The sequence below is a fragment of the Rhopilema esculentum genome, chromosome 12, assembly GCF_057945365.1.
Source record: "Rhopilema esculentum isolate cy_ngs chromosome 12, ASM5794536v1, whole genome shotgun sequence".
Classification (NCBI taxonomy): domain Eukaryota; kingdom Metazoa; phylum Cnidaria; class Scyphozoa; order Rhizostomeae; family Rhizostomatidae; genus Rhopilema; species Rhopilema esculentum.
This window is the reverse complement of record NC_142826.1, coordinates 3,961,831-3,976,928: the sequence shown is the minus strand read 5'-3', so window position 1 is coordinate 3,976,928 and position 15,098 is coordinate 3,961,831. Positions and strand designations below refer to the sequence as shown.

The following is a 15,098-nucleotide window of genomic DNA, read 5'->3' as shown; positions in this document are numbered from 1 at the left end:
GTAATTTGGTCATGGTTCTAAAATCCATGAAAACGACCAAAACAAACAAGAATGAATTAACACAGTCTTTGTTAATGATAGATATAACTGATTTTGGACTTTCATAGGTATTTTGTTCGAGATGTTATATTTTGTCAAAAGTCAAAATTTCAAAACAGATTATTATGACGACACATGTTGGGCCTTGGGTGTTTAAACCTCCTGACACCGCTTGAAATATAGCATATGAACTATAATTTTTGTTTGAATTATAAGTGAAATCATATACTGAATACCCAGCAGCATGTTACAATTGGGCCACATGCCTATGTGGCGAAAGTTGAAAAGTGTTATAATTGATATGGTAGCCAAACGACGGGTCTTAACATTTCTAATCGCAGTGGAGAGACAATTGCCTTTATCTATTCACAACAAGCAACAAAATTGATGATTCAATTTTTTCAATCCATGTATATTTTCAACAATAATCAGCTAAATACAGAATCAAAATAAAATTTTGATGTTTAAAAGTTACATTAGACAATTATACAAACGAGAAAAACAATACATCAATTTACCAGAATATTGCTGAAGAACATATGGAAAGAGCTCTGAAAGAGCTTTCGGGCCATATGCCCCCAGTGATGTGTAAAAGATCAGGAACAGTTAATAAACATGAATTCAATACTAAAATTTAAGAAAAGAAAAGAAAAGATAAGACCCAACAAATGAATAGGAATTGAGCCAATTAAATAATGACTATTTAATCGGAAAGATACAGACATATATTGAAGAGTCGATGCATCGAGCTGAGAAGATACACGAATCTAAAACATACATTACTTAGAAAGTACAACAATTGCTAAATCTTTGTCTTATTTTCTTTATAAAAGATCTACCGAACTGCTCTACTTTGCAAACCAAAAACTATTTCACAAAAACGACATCATCGGTTTCCTGAAAGCCATAATCATGATTGAACAAATGATAATAGTTAAGAGAATGACAACTAGTTTTGAAAATTGCTTAGAAAAATATTATATGAATAAATTTCGCCTAGCATGTAGAACAATTTCCTGATAACTTGGTGCCAATGTAGAGTATTCTGAGGAAAAGACATCTTCTATCAACAACGATGCTGGGAAAGTTTTTTCTTAAACGAATCGAGCCTAGATTAGGACAAGTCTGCTTATCATTACAAAACATGAGAATAGAGACAGGGTCGAATACTATATCTAGCCAAGCTAAATATCATACTGAGCAAAAGAGCGTAACAACTGATTTTAAATGGATTCAAGTTCAAGCTTCGATTAATGATATTTTGATTACAGCTGTTCTGCTAGATTTATCCCTGAAAAATTGTGTCATCCGATGACGTCATCAATGAAAATTTTAAATACATCAAAAATTTTATACATTAGTCGAAATGTCGCGTTACCCTCTATCCACACGGTTATATTTTATTGGACTTAGCTAGATGTACAAGAAAAAGAAAGTCAACGACAATTATTCATTGTGATGTCATCAAAAAACACCAGTTCCTGTCAATATTCAACATGCCCTAAGTGAACTTTGATTCCAATGTATCTGAAAACCCTAAATCAGTATTTAGAGGCTTGACTTAATGGCTTTTTTCAATTGATTAGAGACCCGCGTGAAGTATTTGGTGCAGTGGCAGAATAGCACGCCCAGCTTCTCTCTGATCCCGTTTACACGAGAGTGGATCCAATCTGGATCAGATCCAAAAGAGTACGGATAGGCCCTGCGTTTACACGAGAACTGGTGGATCCGGATACTTTTGGATCCGCTATTCGAACAATTTTGGGATTGCTTTCAGAGGTGATCCCGTATGGATCCGATCTGGACCGGACCCTGTGTAATCTGGGTCTGGGTGGATCTGGTCCAGATCTGATCCGTCTACGTTAACTGGCGAGAGTGAGACAGAATATTTTTCAATTCAAGGTAGTTTTAATATGTAATCCGTGGCTTTTTGGCGCCAGAAAACCGATCATCAAGTTGACAGACTACTGTGTTGAAGAATTATTACGAAACTTTGACGATATGTCGTCGTACTTTGTTCTCATATTTTCCCAATCCTGTCCACCTGCAAGCTTTGCAGTTTGTAGTACAATACTACTTTTAAAAGTTGCTCAGTTTCTTCTTCAGTCCACACAAATTTGCCCCTTTTAGCGTTACCTCCCTTCATGTTCAGGTTGAACTGTGTTTTGATCACGCACAAAGTTCTGAAAACGTCATATGCGCGCCAATATTCGAAAAGCGCATGCGTGTAACCTGTCGAATTCATCTGGATCCGTTCCCGTGTAAACGCAAATGGATCTGGATCGGATCCCGTGTAAACGCATTGCCACTTCAGGGATCGGATCCAAAAGTTTCCGGATACTTGTGGATCCGATATGGTCCAGGTCTCGTTTAAACGGGGTCTCTAGGCAATCTTCTGTCGATAGTTTCTATTTACGTCTGATCTTCATTTCAGAAAAATAGATGTTGCCATGGTAATTATCAATTGTTCTCCATGACATGTAACTAGGATCTGATGAAACCTTACTTGGAAATAACCCATTAAGCTGGCAGTTATGACATCTGTTATACCACCAGCCACCTTTGAAAGAGTTGGCACAGTTATCGTTGTCACTATCTTTGGTAGTGAATACCATGTTGTTATTTGTCATATAAGATGGAAGCATGTTAAAAGCATCACCAGCCGTTCCAGAATATCCAGAAACACTGATACGGTATCGATCACTGTCATCGCTAATTTGGAAGCTACGATATGTTGCGAAGAAAAGCTCATCGCCTTTAAGTCGGTGCTTCAGATCTATTCGTAGGGTGGTACTGGCATTAGGACTAGCAAGATAGTGCATATTCTCTAACCCAATCCACATATTCTTCCCAACATCGCCAAATCCATCTTTATAATCAGACCAGCCACGTTGAAAATCGGTTGAGCCATCAATACGGCGTTGTATCACAGTCCAACCTCCGCCGTCTGTTTTCATGTCACAGTAAACATTCATAACTTGATTGTTTGAGTTCGGTCTGATTATATCGTAGATGCCACTGTCTCTTTCCCCGCTGTCGTAGAGGTCCTTGCAATCTATGGGATGAGCAAATGGAATGAAATTCCAATAAGAGAAAGTAGAGGAGCGAGGTCGTGCTTGGAATTGTATGAAAAGAACTAGTTTTTTTCACACTAGACGCACTCGGGGCATCACAACGAACAGTGTCAGAAAAGAATCGAAAGAGTTTTTAAAGCTAAATAATTTCAGAAATCTACGCGAACAATCCTTCACATTGATCCTTTGACTTTGCTCTACATCGTAGATTTCCTTAAAGATTTGCAAAATCTGAAGGGAATTTAAACTACAGAACGGCTCATTGTTGCCTTTGATTCTACAAATGATCTTAAGGACACCAGCGGATTTTACAAATTACGCTCCAAACTGTATGGTATTTTTCTGCTCGGGGAATGCCAGAACAATAATTTTGAAATTTGCGAATAATAAATGTTTCCCGCGAAATCGTGCGCGGAATTTGAAGAGACCTTGTATTCTTAGTTTTTTCTTGTTATCAGAAATCAGAATTTTGAATGGTGGAATATTCGCGAGGAACATGACCAGATAAACAAATATTGTGCGTGGAATTTACGGCAGATTCTCAATAATGCACGGGCGGAATGAAGGATAAAAATTATTGCGCGGGGAACGCGCGGGGAAAAGACCATACTTTTCAGTCTGCATTAGACTCATGATTCCATTAAACAACCAGAGTGCTGCAAACATGATTACCACTGCTAAACTCAGGGGTTTAGTTCCTTTTTGATATATTTTTATCATATTTCGAATAAATTTGTAATATTACGCCTTCTTTTCTTATAAAAACTCTTAGGATATAAAAATCTTACAATAATTTTCATAAAATAAAAGGATGAAAACACAGGATAATAAAAATTTTGCTAAAGCAGATAGAATGTTATCAGAGTTAAATTCAGTGTTGATGTACGCTCCGACATCATTTACAAATCTATCCACAGGAACCTTACCCACAGCTAAACAATGCCCCTGTGGAGGATATCTAATATTTGCATGCTTTTGTCCCCTTTGGCATGGTTGTATTATAAATTAGAGCTTTTTAAAATTTCAGATCTGGTCTGAGAATTTGTCACGTCTACTGGTGTTAGAAAGCAATTAATATCCATTTACTTTTATTTCTCTTGATGCCACCATTATAATGAACTGGGGAGCATATCAAGGGTGAAAGTACAATCACTACCAAAATTACTTGGAACACCTAACACTTTGCGCTGTGCTTTTCTATTTTTCATTTGTTTTCTTGAATACTACCACTTCCGCCGCCCCCCCTTTTCCCCCAAAACAATGTTGAAAGTATAGAAAAATATCAAACAATCCACAAGAAAAAGCGTACTCCATAACCCCTTTCTTTTTTCTATAGTAAATCAGCATTGTTCCTAGGGGGAGAGGGGGATGGCTGAGTTTGCCTTTGAAAACCTACGTTAGTGTTCCAAGACTTTTGGCAGTGATTGTAGCTACAAAGTTCCAGGGGGCCGGCAAACAAGCTATTTCTAAAGCTAAAAACAAAGAATAAGAAGAGTGGAATCCCGATATCACAAACCCCGGTTATAACCAGCTTCACGATATAACGAACTAAATGTCTGGTTCCTTGGATTCTGCCTAACCAACTTCTTACAAATTCTCTCGGTATAACAAACCCCGAATATATGAACTCTCGATGTTACTAACCAAATTTTGGGTCCCTTCATCATAATTACCCTCGATATAACGAACTTTTCATAATTTTTCCTTTGTTATTTTCATTCATTTATCTTTTATGTTTATTGATTACTTTCTCTTGGGGGAAATCATTATTTTCATCGGTAAAACATGCTGATGATACATTTCAAGCCCTGGCTGATAGACTCAGTAGCACGGGATGAACAAATATAATGTGAAGTAATCGAAGACGTCATTCAGCCGCCAACTAGAAGTGAAGTGATACCAGCATTGCCAATGTCTAGACCCAAATTATAAGAGGAACATAAAAATTTTCATTTTCGATGACTGACCATCAGTAATATTTGAAGTGTGCATAGAAATGTGCACAGAAGTTGGAGATGCCTAAACAAGCCCACCGCAGGTTCTTTAGGCGTGAACAACTGCGAAAGGACCAAGAAACGTTTTCTCCCGGTTTAGCGAACTCCTGATATAGCGAACTATTTTCTGGTTCCTTGGTTTATTCATTTATGCTAGATGCTAGAATACAATGATGTTAGAATATAATTGTACTTGCTAACCAAGAAAAGCCAGGTCGTTCATAGGTAGTCTGAAAAGTGCTTTGCTAGTGTATCATAACAGTTCATCGTTTAAAAACGATCATAACAAGTTGCAAGACGACAAAAGATATAAAACAAATAGTAAATGTAGTAGAAAACCTAATTTCGCGATTATCAATTTTTTAGATAATACACCTGTATTTGAAATATATTTCAATTTTCGTTCAATGTTTTAAACTTCTCCAAGAAATTGTATTTCTACCAAAACTCTCCAGGTTGCATAGCAACCTTTTTATTAAAGTCAGACTAGCTTTTCTCATGCCGTCAAAGTTTCCAAGAGATACTGTGTAATTTGAAAATATTGTCATATAATGCTATTGTACATTTTTGATTCACCGTACTTGATTGCTGAAAAAACGAAAACGCCTGTTTGGGACAATTTCATGTCAATACAACTCTAAAATGCTTAAAATCAACCCAATGCTCCCTGAAATGGTTTAGATTGTATTCTCAAAGTCAAAAGTCTTACAACCATTACTTGTAGCCTAAATATTCTACTGTTATGCAAAAAGTCTGCATCATAAAATACACCAACAGCAAATAATTGATTTGTCTATTATTCGAGAGCTTAAACGATTGTCCAAAGCTCAGCAGAACAAAGCACTCACCTGTGAGTTGTTTGACTTTCTTCCATGCAGCAATGACACTTTCATCTTCTTCCAGGGGAGTCATTTCTGTATTTGTTTGGTAATGTCCTGTACCCTGACTTTTTAGAACACGAGAACAAGAACTTGCCCGGTCACAGTGAAAAAATTCTGGTTTTATAAAAGCTTCTCCCACTTTCAGGTTGACTTCATCTCCATTCTTCGTTTGCTGGAAGAAATTGCCGATGGTGGCAAAGTTACTTTTGACAAGCAGAAAATAAGCCTGAAACCAGAATATGTCTACAATATGTAACCTCATTTTTTCTCAGATGCAGATGCAATCGTCCTTGTAGTGCTGTCCTTGATAGAGCAGTTTCCTTCAAAACGTTGCTCACAATTCAAATTATACATGAATAATTTATGTGCATATTATGCAGCATCTCGATTCCAGAGAGTTTTGCCTCGGGTCGATTTTCCACGAACCTATCATTCTTTTTTGCACCATATCTTCCTACATTTTAGTTTTTACCAGAAAGATCTCAGCCCTTTTTGTAATAGATTAAACAAGTTTCAGATTATGTTGTAAAAAGTAAAAATTCAAAAATTAAATATTATGACGTCACACTTTTGAAATAAATTATGATTTGGAGTGTTGTAACCTCCTAAAACTGCATAAATTAACAGAAGCGCTTTGACATAGTTTGTGACAAGATATACTTAATAACAAGCAAATTTGCGCTACATGCTTTCTGTAGCGAATGCTATAAGAAAATGGTACTGTCGATATGCTAACAAAATCCCGATTTGTTATATTCAATAAAATTGTTTCTTGCATTTTTCACAAAAAAAAAACACTTCTGGTATGCCCAATATATGAATTACAATTGATCTTAGACGTAAAAGAAACGCCAAATGAAACGAGCTGAGCGGATTCACAAAGCTGAAACAAACTTCACTTAGAAAATTCCAGCACAATTTAATATTTGTCTTACTTTCGCTATTATAAAGTGTTTAAAAAAGATAAAAATTTATAGATGTCCGCCGGAGAAACCAAATAGAGAGGGAGAATTTCAAAATGATACGATAATACAAACAATATTTTTGTATGATAAACAGTAGATTTAACATAAAATGTATTAAAAATAGCGTCTTGCTATTACAACCAAGCCACCTTAACTCGCAAGATTCAATTGATTTAAATAATTTTCTAAAGCATTCAGCAATCACAAATAAATGCAAATGGCGGTACTACTTTAATATGCTTAATATACGTAAATATGCTTCTCCTAAGGGTTACAGTAGGATTTCATTGATAGAATAGAAAAAAGAAGAAATAGCAGGGGTTAAAATTGTAAAATTAGCAATATAAGCTAGTAAGGGTCTAGGAGGTAACCTATCCAATCATAGAAGACTACACTGATGACTCCCAAGCTATCTCAGCACAGCATGAAGCAGAAGATAAGCAAAAAGATGAAAATGTTTATTTTGAAGAGGAAGTCAGCGTCTGGCGAAAATGGAGATATTTAATGAATGAAATAGAACTTGCACTTCCTACGGCGTCAGAAAACTTACTATCCAAGCTATCAAAATAAAAAGATAAACAATATCGAGCTCAAATCAAACCCCTTAAATAAGACGTTAATTAAGTCGCAACTTCGATCGAATATAGGGCGGTTAACTAACGCAGTACGCATGGGTTTGATTAAAGCGAAATTGCTTGAATCGCGTTCGATAGCCCACAATTTGCATGTCTGATGGGTAAGTCTTCTCTCAAGTGCGGCATAAAGTTTGAGTGATACCACCATTTTAATCAAATTTCGCTATCATCTGTACAGATCTGCATAAATTTTGGTCTGTACATTCCAAAAACAACATGTTATTTTCATAAAATCTTTGAATTTCTCCCACCTGCTTATTCTTTTTTATAAGACTAAGATTCTTGAGAAAAATTTCCCGCTGCCGTGGCTATAGAGTGAATAAAGATAATGGATACAGAATGAATAATATTATTACAAAAAAACATATTTGAAGGACCTGGTGTTTTGCTTCATACTCAAGTAAAACAAATGGATTTTCAGTAAAAACTAGTTTGTTTTGTTTATTATTTTGTTAGCCATCTTACGAATAAACAAAAGAAAACATTAAAAACGAAAAATACAATCGCATTATTTTTAGCTAGTCCCACCATTAGCTGTTCGTGGGTAAAATATTTGCACTTGTCCTTTCATTTTCATTCTTGACCAACTTGCCGAGACTATCCAGGGAAGCTGAACTCAGAATACCAACAAGCTGCAATGAATAAGATCATGATGCCTCAGAATCAGAAAAGAAGGAAATTAAAAAAATCTCAGATGATGGCAATCTAATAAATAATAGGACTCAAAATAATTCCATTAGAATTTTGCTCTAGCAAGTGGCCAGTAGATAAACTTGTTTATGTAATATCGAAGTATGTTTTTATCTCATTCCCTTGGATACCTATTTGACAAACAATATCAAAAAAACTCGCTGGAAACACTGAAATCAATTATGCATCCAAAGAATAAACGTTTAGTCTGGTACCTGTCTGTTGGAGAAACGTTTTAGCGAATTTGCGATGGCTTGCATTCTGTGTACCCTTTTAAAGTGTTAACTTTAACACCACTACTGACACGGTTCACAATAAAAACAAACACCTACCTTCAAGAATTCTTCCTGGTTTATTTTTGACATTGAATCTAATTCAACTTTGTTAACTAGTTTTTCGAAATGATCCTTAGCGAAAGCCAGTTCTTTAGCCCTTTCCAACGCAGATTTTACGGATGCCAAAGAAATGTGCCCTATGGAGCAAAGCAGGTTTAATCACAACGAAAATTGGCCCGGCCAGACGATAATACTTTTTGACGGAAAACATTTAGAAATAACTTTGAAAAAGCAAACATTTTGAGAAGATATTGAAAATTTTCGTCTGAAAAGATTTAAAAGTACATTTACATTCAATAAAATTTACAATACAATTTCACTATAAACGCTGGGTACAAAAGGACTTTAAAAGATTACGTGCAATATACCGCATCATAAGAAAAAAGTTGAAATTTACAATGAGAAAAGATAACAAAAAGAAAATAAGCGATTAGAAAAGCAAATAACATTGGTTGCTTCATAATGTGAGTTGGGCACGGCACTTTACCGAAAGCGCCCAATATTGCAAATAGAACATATCGCTTACTCAAGGAAGCGTCTAATAAGTTGTGTAACGGAGGCATCTGGGGCTCTAAAACTGAGACTGGCCCCCTATTTGCGGACTGTAAGAAAGTCCAATTCAACGCATTTTAGCATGTAAAGCACTATCGTAGATGTAAAAATGGTGATTCTTTCTCGTTAAGTAGGAAAAGCTGAGTTATAGAAGTTTAGTTCAAGAACTGAAAACTTTTTGAAAATAGAGTGAACTTTAGGGAAATCTATTAAACATGCATATAAAAAAATGTGAGGGCCCTTTTGGTAGAATTCAGGGGCCTTGAATATCGCACTAAGGTGCCCTGCGTTAAGTCACTGCGTCTAACAATTTCGTTTGGAGAAATTGTGACAACATACAATAAGGTTTACGACAAGTCTTTATTTGAAAGATCTCCATAAGGTCACCATAGAGTGTAAAAACCAGCGAGGAGGTCAACTAGAGGTGATCCGTATCCTCAACCCCATCATTGGTTAGGCAACGTGGCCGGGCACGCTGGTTGGGCACATTGTATCACTGAAGTTGTATTGAAACTTGTGTAAATTAAGCTTGCTGAAATTTTGTCAACAGAGTCTGCACGCAGGCTAGCTGAGGCCAGCTCTGAGTTGTGTAAGATAACATAGGCCATTCGGACCATGAATCCCAAATACGGATTTTCAGGGTAGGGGGTGCGAAGCACAGATAGCAGCTTTGTTTCAAAGACATCATCAGGCAGCAATAATCTTACTTCAGGATCTAGTTTATCCTATTCTGCCAAACAGTGAAGATAAATGGTAGATTGATATTTTTGCGTCCTTGCTAGACTTTGACCGATGGCATCAGGTTTGCAAAGAACAGTTGTAGTTGGGGTATTGGATATCTTACGTTGGATTGGGGTTAGATTGTTTAGAATCTTGCAAAATATGGTTATCCCATCATCGGAGGCTCAAAAATTCCTATCCAAGATCAAAGCACAACTGATCTCGAGACGTCCCTCTCCAAGATCCTGTTATAATTATACATATAATTGATTCTTTATTATAGGTTTGGTGCTACATAGCGAAATATGCAAATTAAAAACGGTACAGTGCCATCGATAAAATCATCAAAGTGGGTTTCAGTGATGCCAACAAAGTGATATAAACAAAGTTGTATGCTTCTAAAAGGGAAAACTCGTCGGTAATCATATGCAGTAATACTGTTTAAAATACAGCTGCAAAAGTCAAGGGTATCTGGACCAGGGTTTGTTTGTATATCACAAGTAAGCCGAATCGATCTAAGAATAGTCTATTGTGTTAAGAACATGTAGCATGATTTGCATCCAACAAAAACTCACAATAGGGTCATTTGTGGCTCCGTCGCAATCTATCTATTTTGTGATGAAAAATTTGATACTAGGCAATAGGCAAAAACGATCAAAACGACGAGGAGAAATCGATTATAAATGAATTTGATTTGAAAAAACAAAAAAAAGTTTAGTTAGCTTCTAGTTCTCCCAGCATACGGCTCTTCGCTAGAGTAAGCGAGAAACTGAAACATACCTGTTTTGTCAGTGTCAAGTCCTTGGAAAACTTGTTGATATTTGCTTATGTCATCTGAATTCAAAGCTACAGGGACATCTCGCAAACTTATCCGTGTCTTGTACCCCATCGTGTCAAGAAATGCCCGACCTGTATTCAGCTCATGCTAAAATGTACGGGAAAATAAAACTGGCTTTTTCACAAGAATCGTACTTGGTAATACGCAATAAATTAAGAACGATCTCTTGAAAATGACTGTGGAAATGGACCAAACGGAATAGTGAGCAGTTGCAAATTATTAGCATCTTATCAAAGAGTGGGGATAAAGCTGCTGCTGTAATCCAACTTAGAATGGGTATCTACAAGGACCCGAGGACCGATAATCCTAAAAGACAGTTTGCAGATATTTTCGTACATTAATTGTATGGAAAACTAAGGGACAAAGATAGTATTAGAAGACTTATTAAGGTTCAACTGTTAGCGTTGGAGGAGGAGGGAGCGGAGTGTGCGGTCGCGACCCAGGTGAGGGGGGCTGTAGGTATTCCGTTTAGTGATGCGTCTTGTGAGATAAAAATAAGGCGTGAAACGATCCTGCGAGAGTTCGTCAGATGGTCAGACGGTCATTACAAACATTTTTAAAAATATCATTCCTAAATTAGCAGGATATCGGTTTCGATTCACCATTTAAGTCTGTGAAAGTCTTCTAAATATTAATTTGCTTATCCATAGATATTGATTTTGCAGCTTAAATGTGAACTTAAATATCAATATCCTTTAAAGGGATGACATTATTTCTCACATTTGGCAACCTAACTTTGAATACAAGAAAATAGGGCAGATAAAATTAGATTCATACTGAGTCAGTTCGATCAATCGGAAACCTGTTCAAGTAAAGCTACCAGGCTTGTCTATAAAAAATCTTTGGGAAGTATCCGAAATAATCACTTGATTAATCTGGCATGTAGCCAACCCTGACAGCTGTTTGCGCATGAACTTCGCTAAAGACGATTAATCGTGGGCCGTATCATTTGATCAGAGTAGGAAACAACCCATGATTATGATCGGCACGGGTGAAGCTACAGACTATCACGAAAACAATAACGCGCAAGATTGTAGCAGATTTGCTGAAAATAGACATGACGTTACAGGTAGAGCAAAGATAGCTAGCAACGTCCATTTTTAACTGTATCAAAAAATGGGGTTTTAGCTTTGATGATGGTATAGATGTAAATGTCGGATACCTTACGCTTACTTTCATCCCAACCCAACTCCTCTCCCATTATCTCGATAACTCTTGGCAGGATTTCATCTGCAGCCTGAACATCAAGAAATGCTATTCTCAGTCTTCTTCCGATCATGTCCACAACATTCAAAGCATATTCCTACGATGCAAGACAAATCAGAAGGATAAAAAACATAGTCAAGGAATACCAAGCTGCCAGTTATCTTAATTCAATACTGATTATTAGCACTTACTCTATAATCTCGACAACGTGAGCATTAACTTTGAATTATACCGGGCATTCATTTGTTGCAACAAATTAAAACTCGTATTAAAACTTAATATGATAAAAACAAAGTTTCTATCAAACATTTTCCTTTTCATCACATGATTGAACCCTAGTCTCATAATTTCTGCTTATCGCTTATCTACGCGAACCATCAGCTTATTGACTTTCAAAAGCGGTGACTTTTATTTCATGAGCCATAATTAAACCATACAAAAAACGAAGGGATTAACAAAAAAGTACCATATTTCTTCTTAAAAGCGCTCTTTTAAAGGGTGATTTTAAAAATTTTGACGGCTTTGAGGGGACGCTTTTCAGAGAGAGGCGCTTTTTCGATAGCGGGCTCGTTTGAGAGGAAATATGATACCCCTTATATGGGGCCAGCCTTAGACATACTACGACACCCAGCACCTCTGCAAGACGTTATTCAAATTTGAATGACTTAATGTGCGAATATAGGGACAAATATAAGAAACAGAGCAACTTGCAATGCACACACCTGTACGCCATATCGAATCTCTGCCTCAATGTAAGGAAAGTCAACTACCAATCGCTTGCCAACGACAGGCCACCGGTTTCCTGTCAATGCAGCCAACTTTGCCACTTGTGGAGCCTTGTTCCCGTACGACCTTGCGATATGTTTAGCAACCTGTTTGGAACATTGGGATAACGATAAGACCAAAGAAGCACAAATCCTATCAAAACTACGTGGAGCACTGAATAACTTGCTCATGTTTCTCATGTACATAATTTTGTTCATGTTTTTTCTCAGTCAAAGTCCTCTTATTCTTTGATGCTTCTAGTGTTTTACAATTACTCATACATCAAATACTACATTGTTCAAATACTACCACTTCCCAACAGAATTATTTTGATAGTTGAAATAAATATCATAAACTGGCGTGAAAAACATGCTTCCTAGAATCATACGCCAGCTAGTTGTAAATATTGTTCAAAGGGGAAAATGTAGAACTGAAAACGGCCTGGCAAAATGCTGCTTATGTTTTAATACTTTGACAGGGCCAGTAGCTCACAAATCAACAAGGTAAGACTTTAAAACCAGATAGTCAAGGGTTATAGTAAAAGGGAAAAACTCAGGCATTAGCGATGTCGTTTTGCGACATAATCTATTTCCAATTCTTATTACGTCATATGCATCTTAACATAACCGACATCATTTATCATCGTCATCATCATTAGAGTCAACAGGTGTTATCATTTACACAACAGCATACTGCGCCACAAGAAGGAACGAGAGTGAACATAAAGTATATGCAAATCAACAGCAACAACATTGCTAACAAACACAATTAAAACAGTAGCGAATCAATCGAAGAGCATATGATTCAAACAACCATGCACGAAATAAGCCGACCATTTTAAACAATCATGTGTTTGGCTTAACAAGTGCAGGTTTGAGGCTTTTTATATTCCCGATAATCATGAAATCTTATTTTGAACAAACTCTAATTAAAAAAGAAAAACATTTCTACATCCGACCCTCACTTTATGGTCATCAAAAATCCCGAAACCAATGCTTGCTGGAAAGCACAACTGAATACATTTTATATAATTCAATGAAAATTTCAATATGAGGATCACGGCGAATAACGATGATCATAAGTTTCATTTGAAAGGGCAAATTGAAAATGGTAGAAAAGTAAACTTAAATAAATTATATATACTTGAGGATTAAGCCTTGTTTTAACGAAAATTAATTCCCAAATTGAAATGCCACTTTTTAACAAAAAATTCCATATTCAGATTTTCGAATATGATTTTCGAACACTAAACAAAAACAGAGACTGGCTAAAGGTCCTCTTCAAAATAAGGGAAATCTTGGCTTCAGTGAGAACAAATTCAATAAAAATGATTAGAATATGAAATAAAGGATAAGAAATAGGTATTAGTCATCAAATTCTTTGATATCAAATAAGTTTTCTTTGCCAGCTAAAGATAATTTGCAGCTCATCAAGATACAGAATATAAAAGGTTTAAAAATATTTCAGTTCTACTACTGCCTAATGTTTGGATAATTTGAATAAAAACATTTAACAGCATATGATTTCGAGCTTCTAAAGCAAATAAAAAAGTTGCTTTAATAAGGAACAACTGTCATTATGGGCATGTAATGCCACAAGCAGAAGCACCACTTATTACTGCACAAAGATGCGATCAATAGAGGGACAGGCAATTCTCAGCCTGATGTCCAGAGAATGGTGCAATAATTCGTCAGGTTTTATTCATTAAACAATATGATCAATGTTGATACCAACACAAGGCCTCTGTATCAACGCTTAATTTGGTCAGAATGGATTTGGTGCAAAAATCGCAAAATTGATTAATAAGGCACAGGAGAACCTGAAACTTGATACCCAGAATTCTTTAAAGTTTACAGATCATGATGCCATGTTTATCACCCAGCCTTTCTTCGTTAATTTACTTATACATTGGCCACTTAATCAGATGAAACCTTCATATACAAACCTCAGGCTCTAGTCCGAAATCCTGCACCAAACGAATAAAGTAAGTTGGAGACCATCCTTCCCCGCCTTCAAGCACAAGGCCAGTAGTCTTGCTGTCACCTGCCGATAAATTTGATGCCTTGATAGCTGCATCGACTGCATCAGATGCCATTGCACGGTATGTTGTCCATTTTCCACCGGCTATGGTAATGAGGTTGTTTTCAGATACCTCAATGACATGGTTTCTTGAAATCGATTTCGTGTCCTTTGATGACGGGTCCACTACGAGAGGACGAATTCCACTCCATGCGGCCAGTACATCCTCCCGTCTGACTGCAAATGGAAATTGATAACGATTGAAATCAGTGATTGTTAAATTAGGTACAGGAAATTCATATTAAAAATAAAAATTTCATTACTTGACTCGACTTTGAAAAACAATAGCAAAAATTGGGCGGTTAAAGGCTCTTGCACAACCGGC

At 36.5% G+C, this 15,098-nt stretch overlaps 2 protein-coding genes across 2 annotated transcripts in view; both read right to left on the bottom strand.

Annotated features, from left to right (window-relative positions):
* Nucleotides 1–446: 446 nt before the first annotated feature.
* LOC135681827 (ficolin-1-A) lies at nucleotides 447–6,765 on the bottom strand. Its single transcript, XM_065196460.2, has 2 exons — nucleotides 5,956–6,765; nucleotides 447–3,094 (listed from the first exon to the last, which is right to left on the bottom strand). The coding sequence occupies exons 1-2, from the start codon at nucleotides 6,248–6,250 to the stop codon at nucleotides 2,448–2,450; spliced, it is 942 nt and encodes a 313-aa protein (XP_065052532.2). The 5' UTR covers nucleotides 6,251–6,765; the 3' UTR covers nucleotides 447–2,447.
* Nucleotides 6,766–7,860: 1,095 nt separating this feature from the next.
* The window catches only part of LOC135681817 (glycerol-3-phosphate dehydrogenase, mitochondrial), a 20,173-nt gene continuing 12,935 nt past the window's right edge, over nucleotides 7,861–15,098 (bottom strand). Inside the window, exons 10-15 of the mRNA XM_065196445.2 lie at nucleotides 14,640–14,950; nucleotides 12,652–12,801; nucleotides 11,886–12,026; nucleotides 10,666–10,810; nucleotides 8,611–8,750; nucleotides 7,861–8,220 (exon numbers count right to left, since the gene is read on the bottom strand). Of these exons, the coding sequence (XP_065052517.2) occupies nucleotides 8,119–8,220; nucleotides 8,611–8,750; nucleotides 10,666–10,810; nucleotides 11,886–12,026; nucleotides 12,652–12,801; nucleotides 14,640–14,950 (989 nt within the window). The 3' untranslated portion in view covers nucleotides 7,861–8,118. The remainder of the gene's footprint in view (nucleotides 8,221–8,610; nucleotides 8,751–10,665; nucleotides 10,811–11,885; nucleotides 12,027–12,651; nucleotides 12,802–14,639; nucleotides 14,951–15,098) is intronic.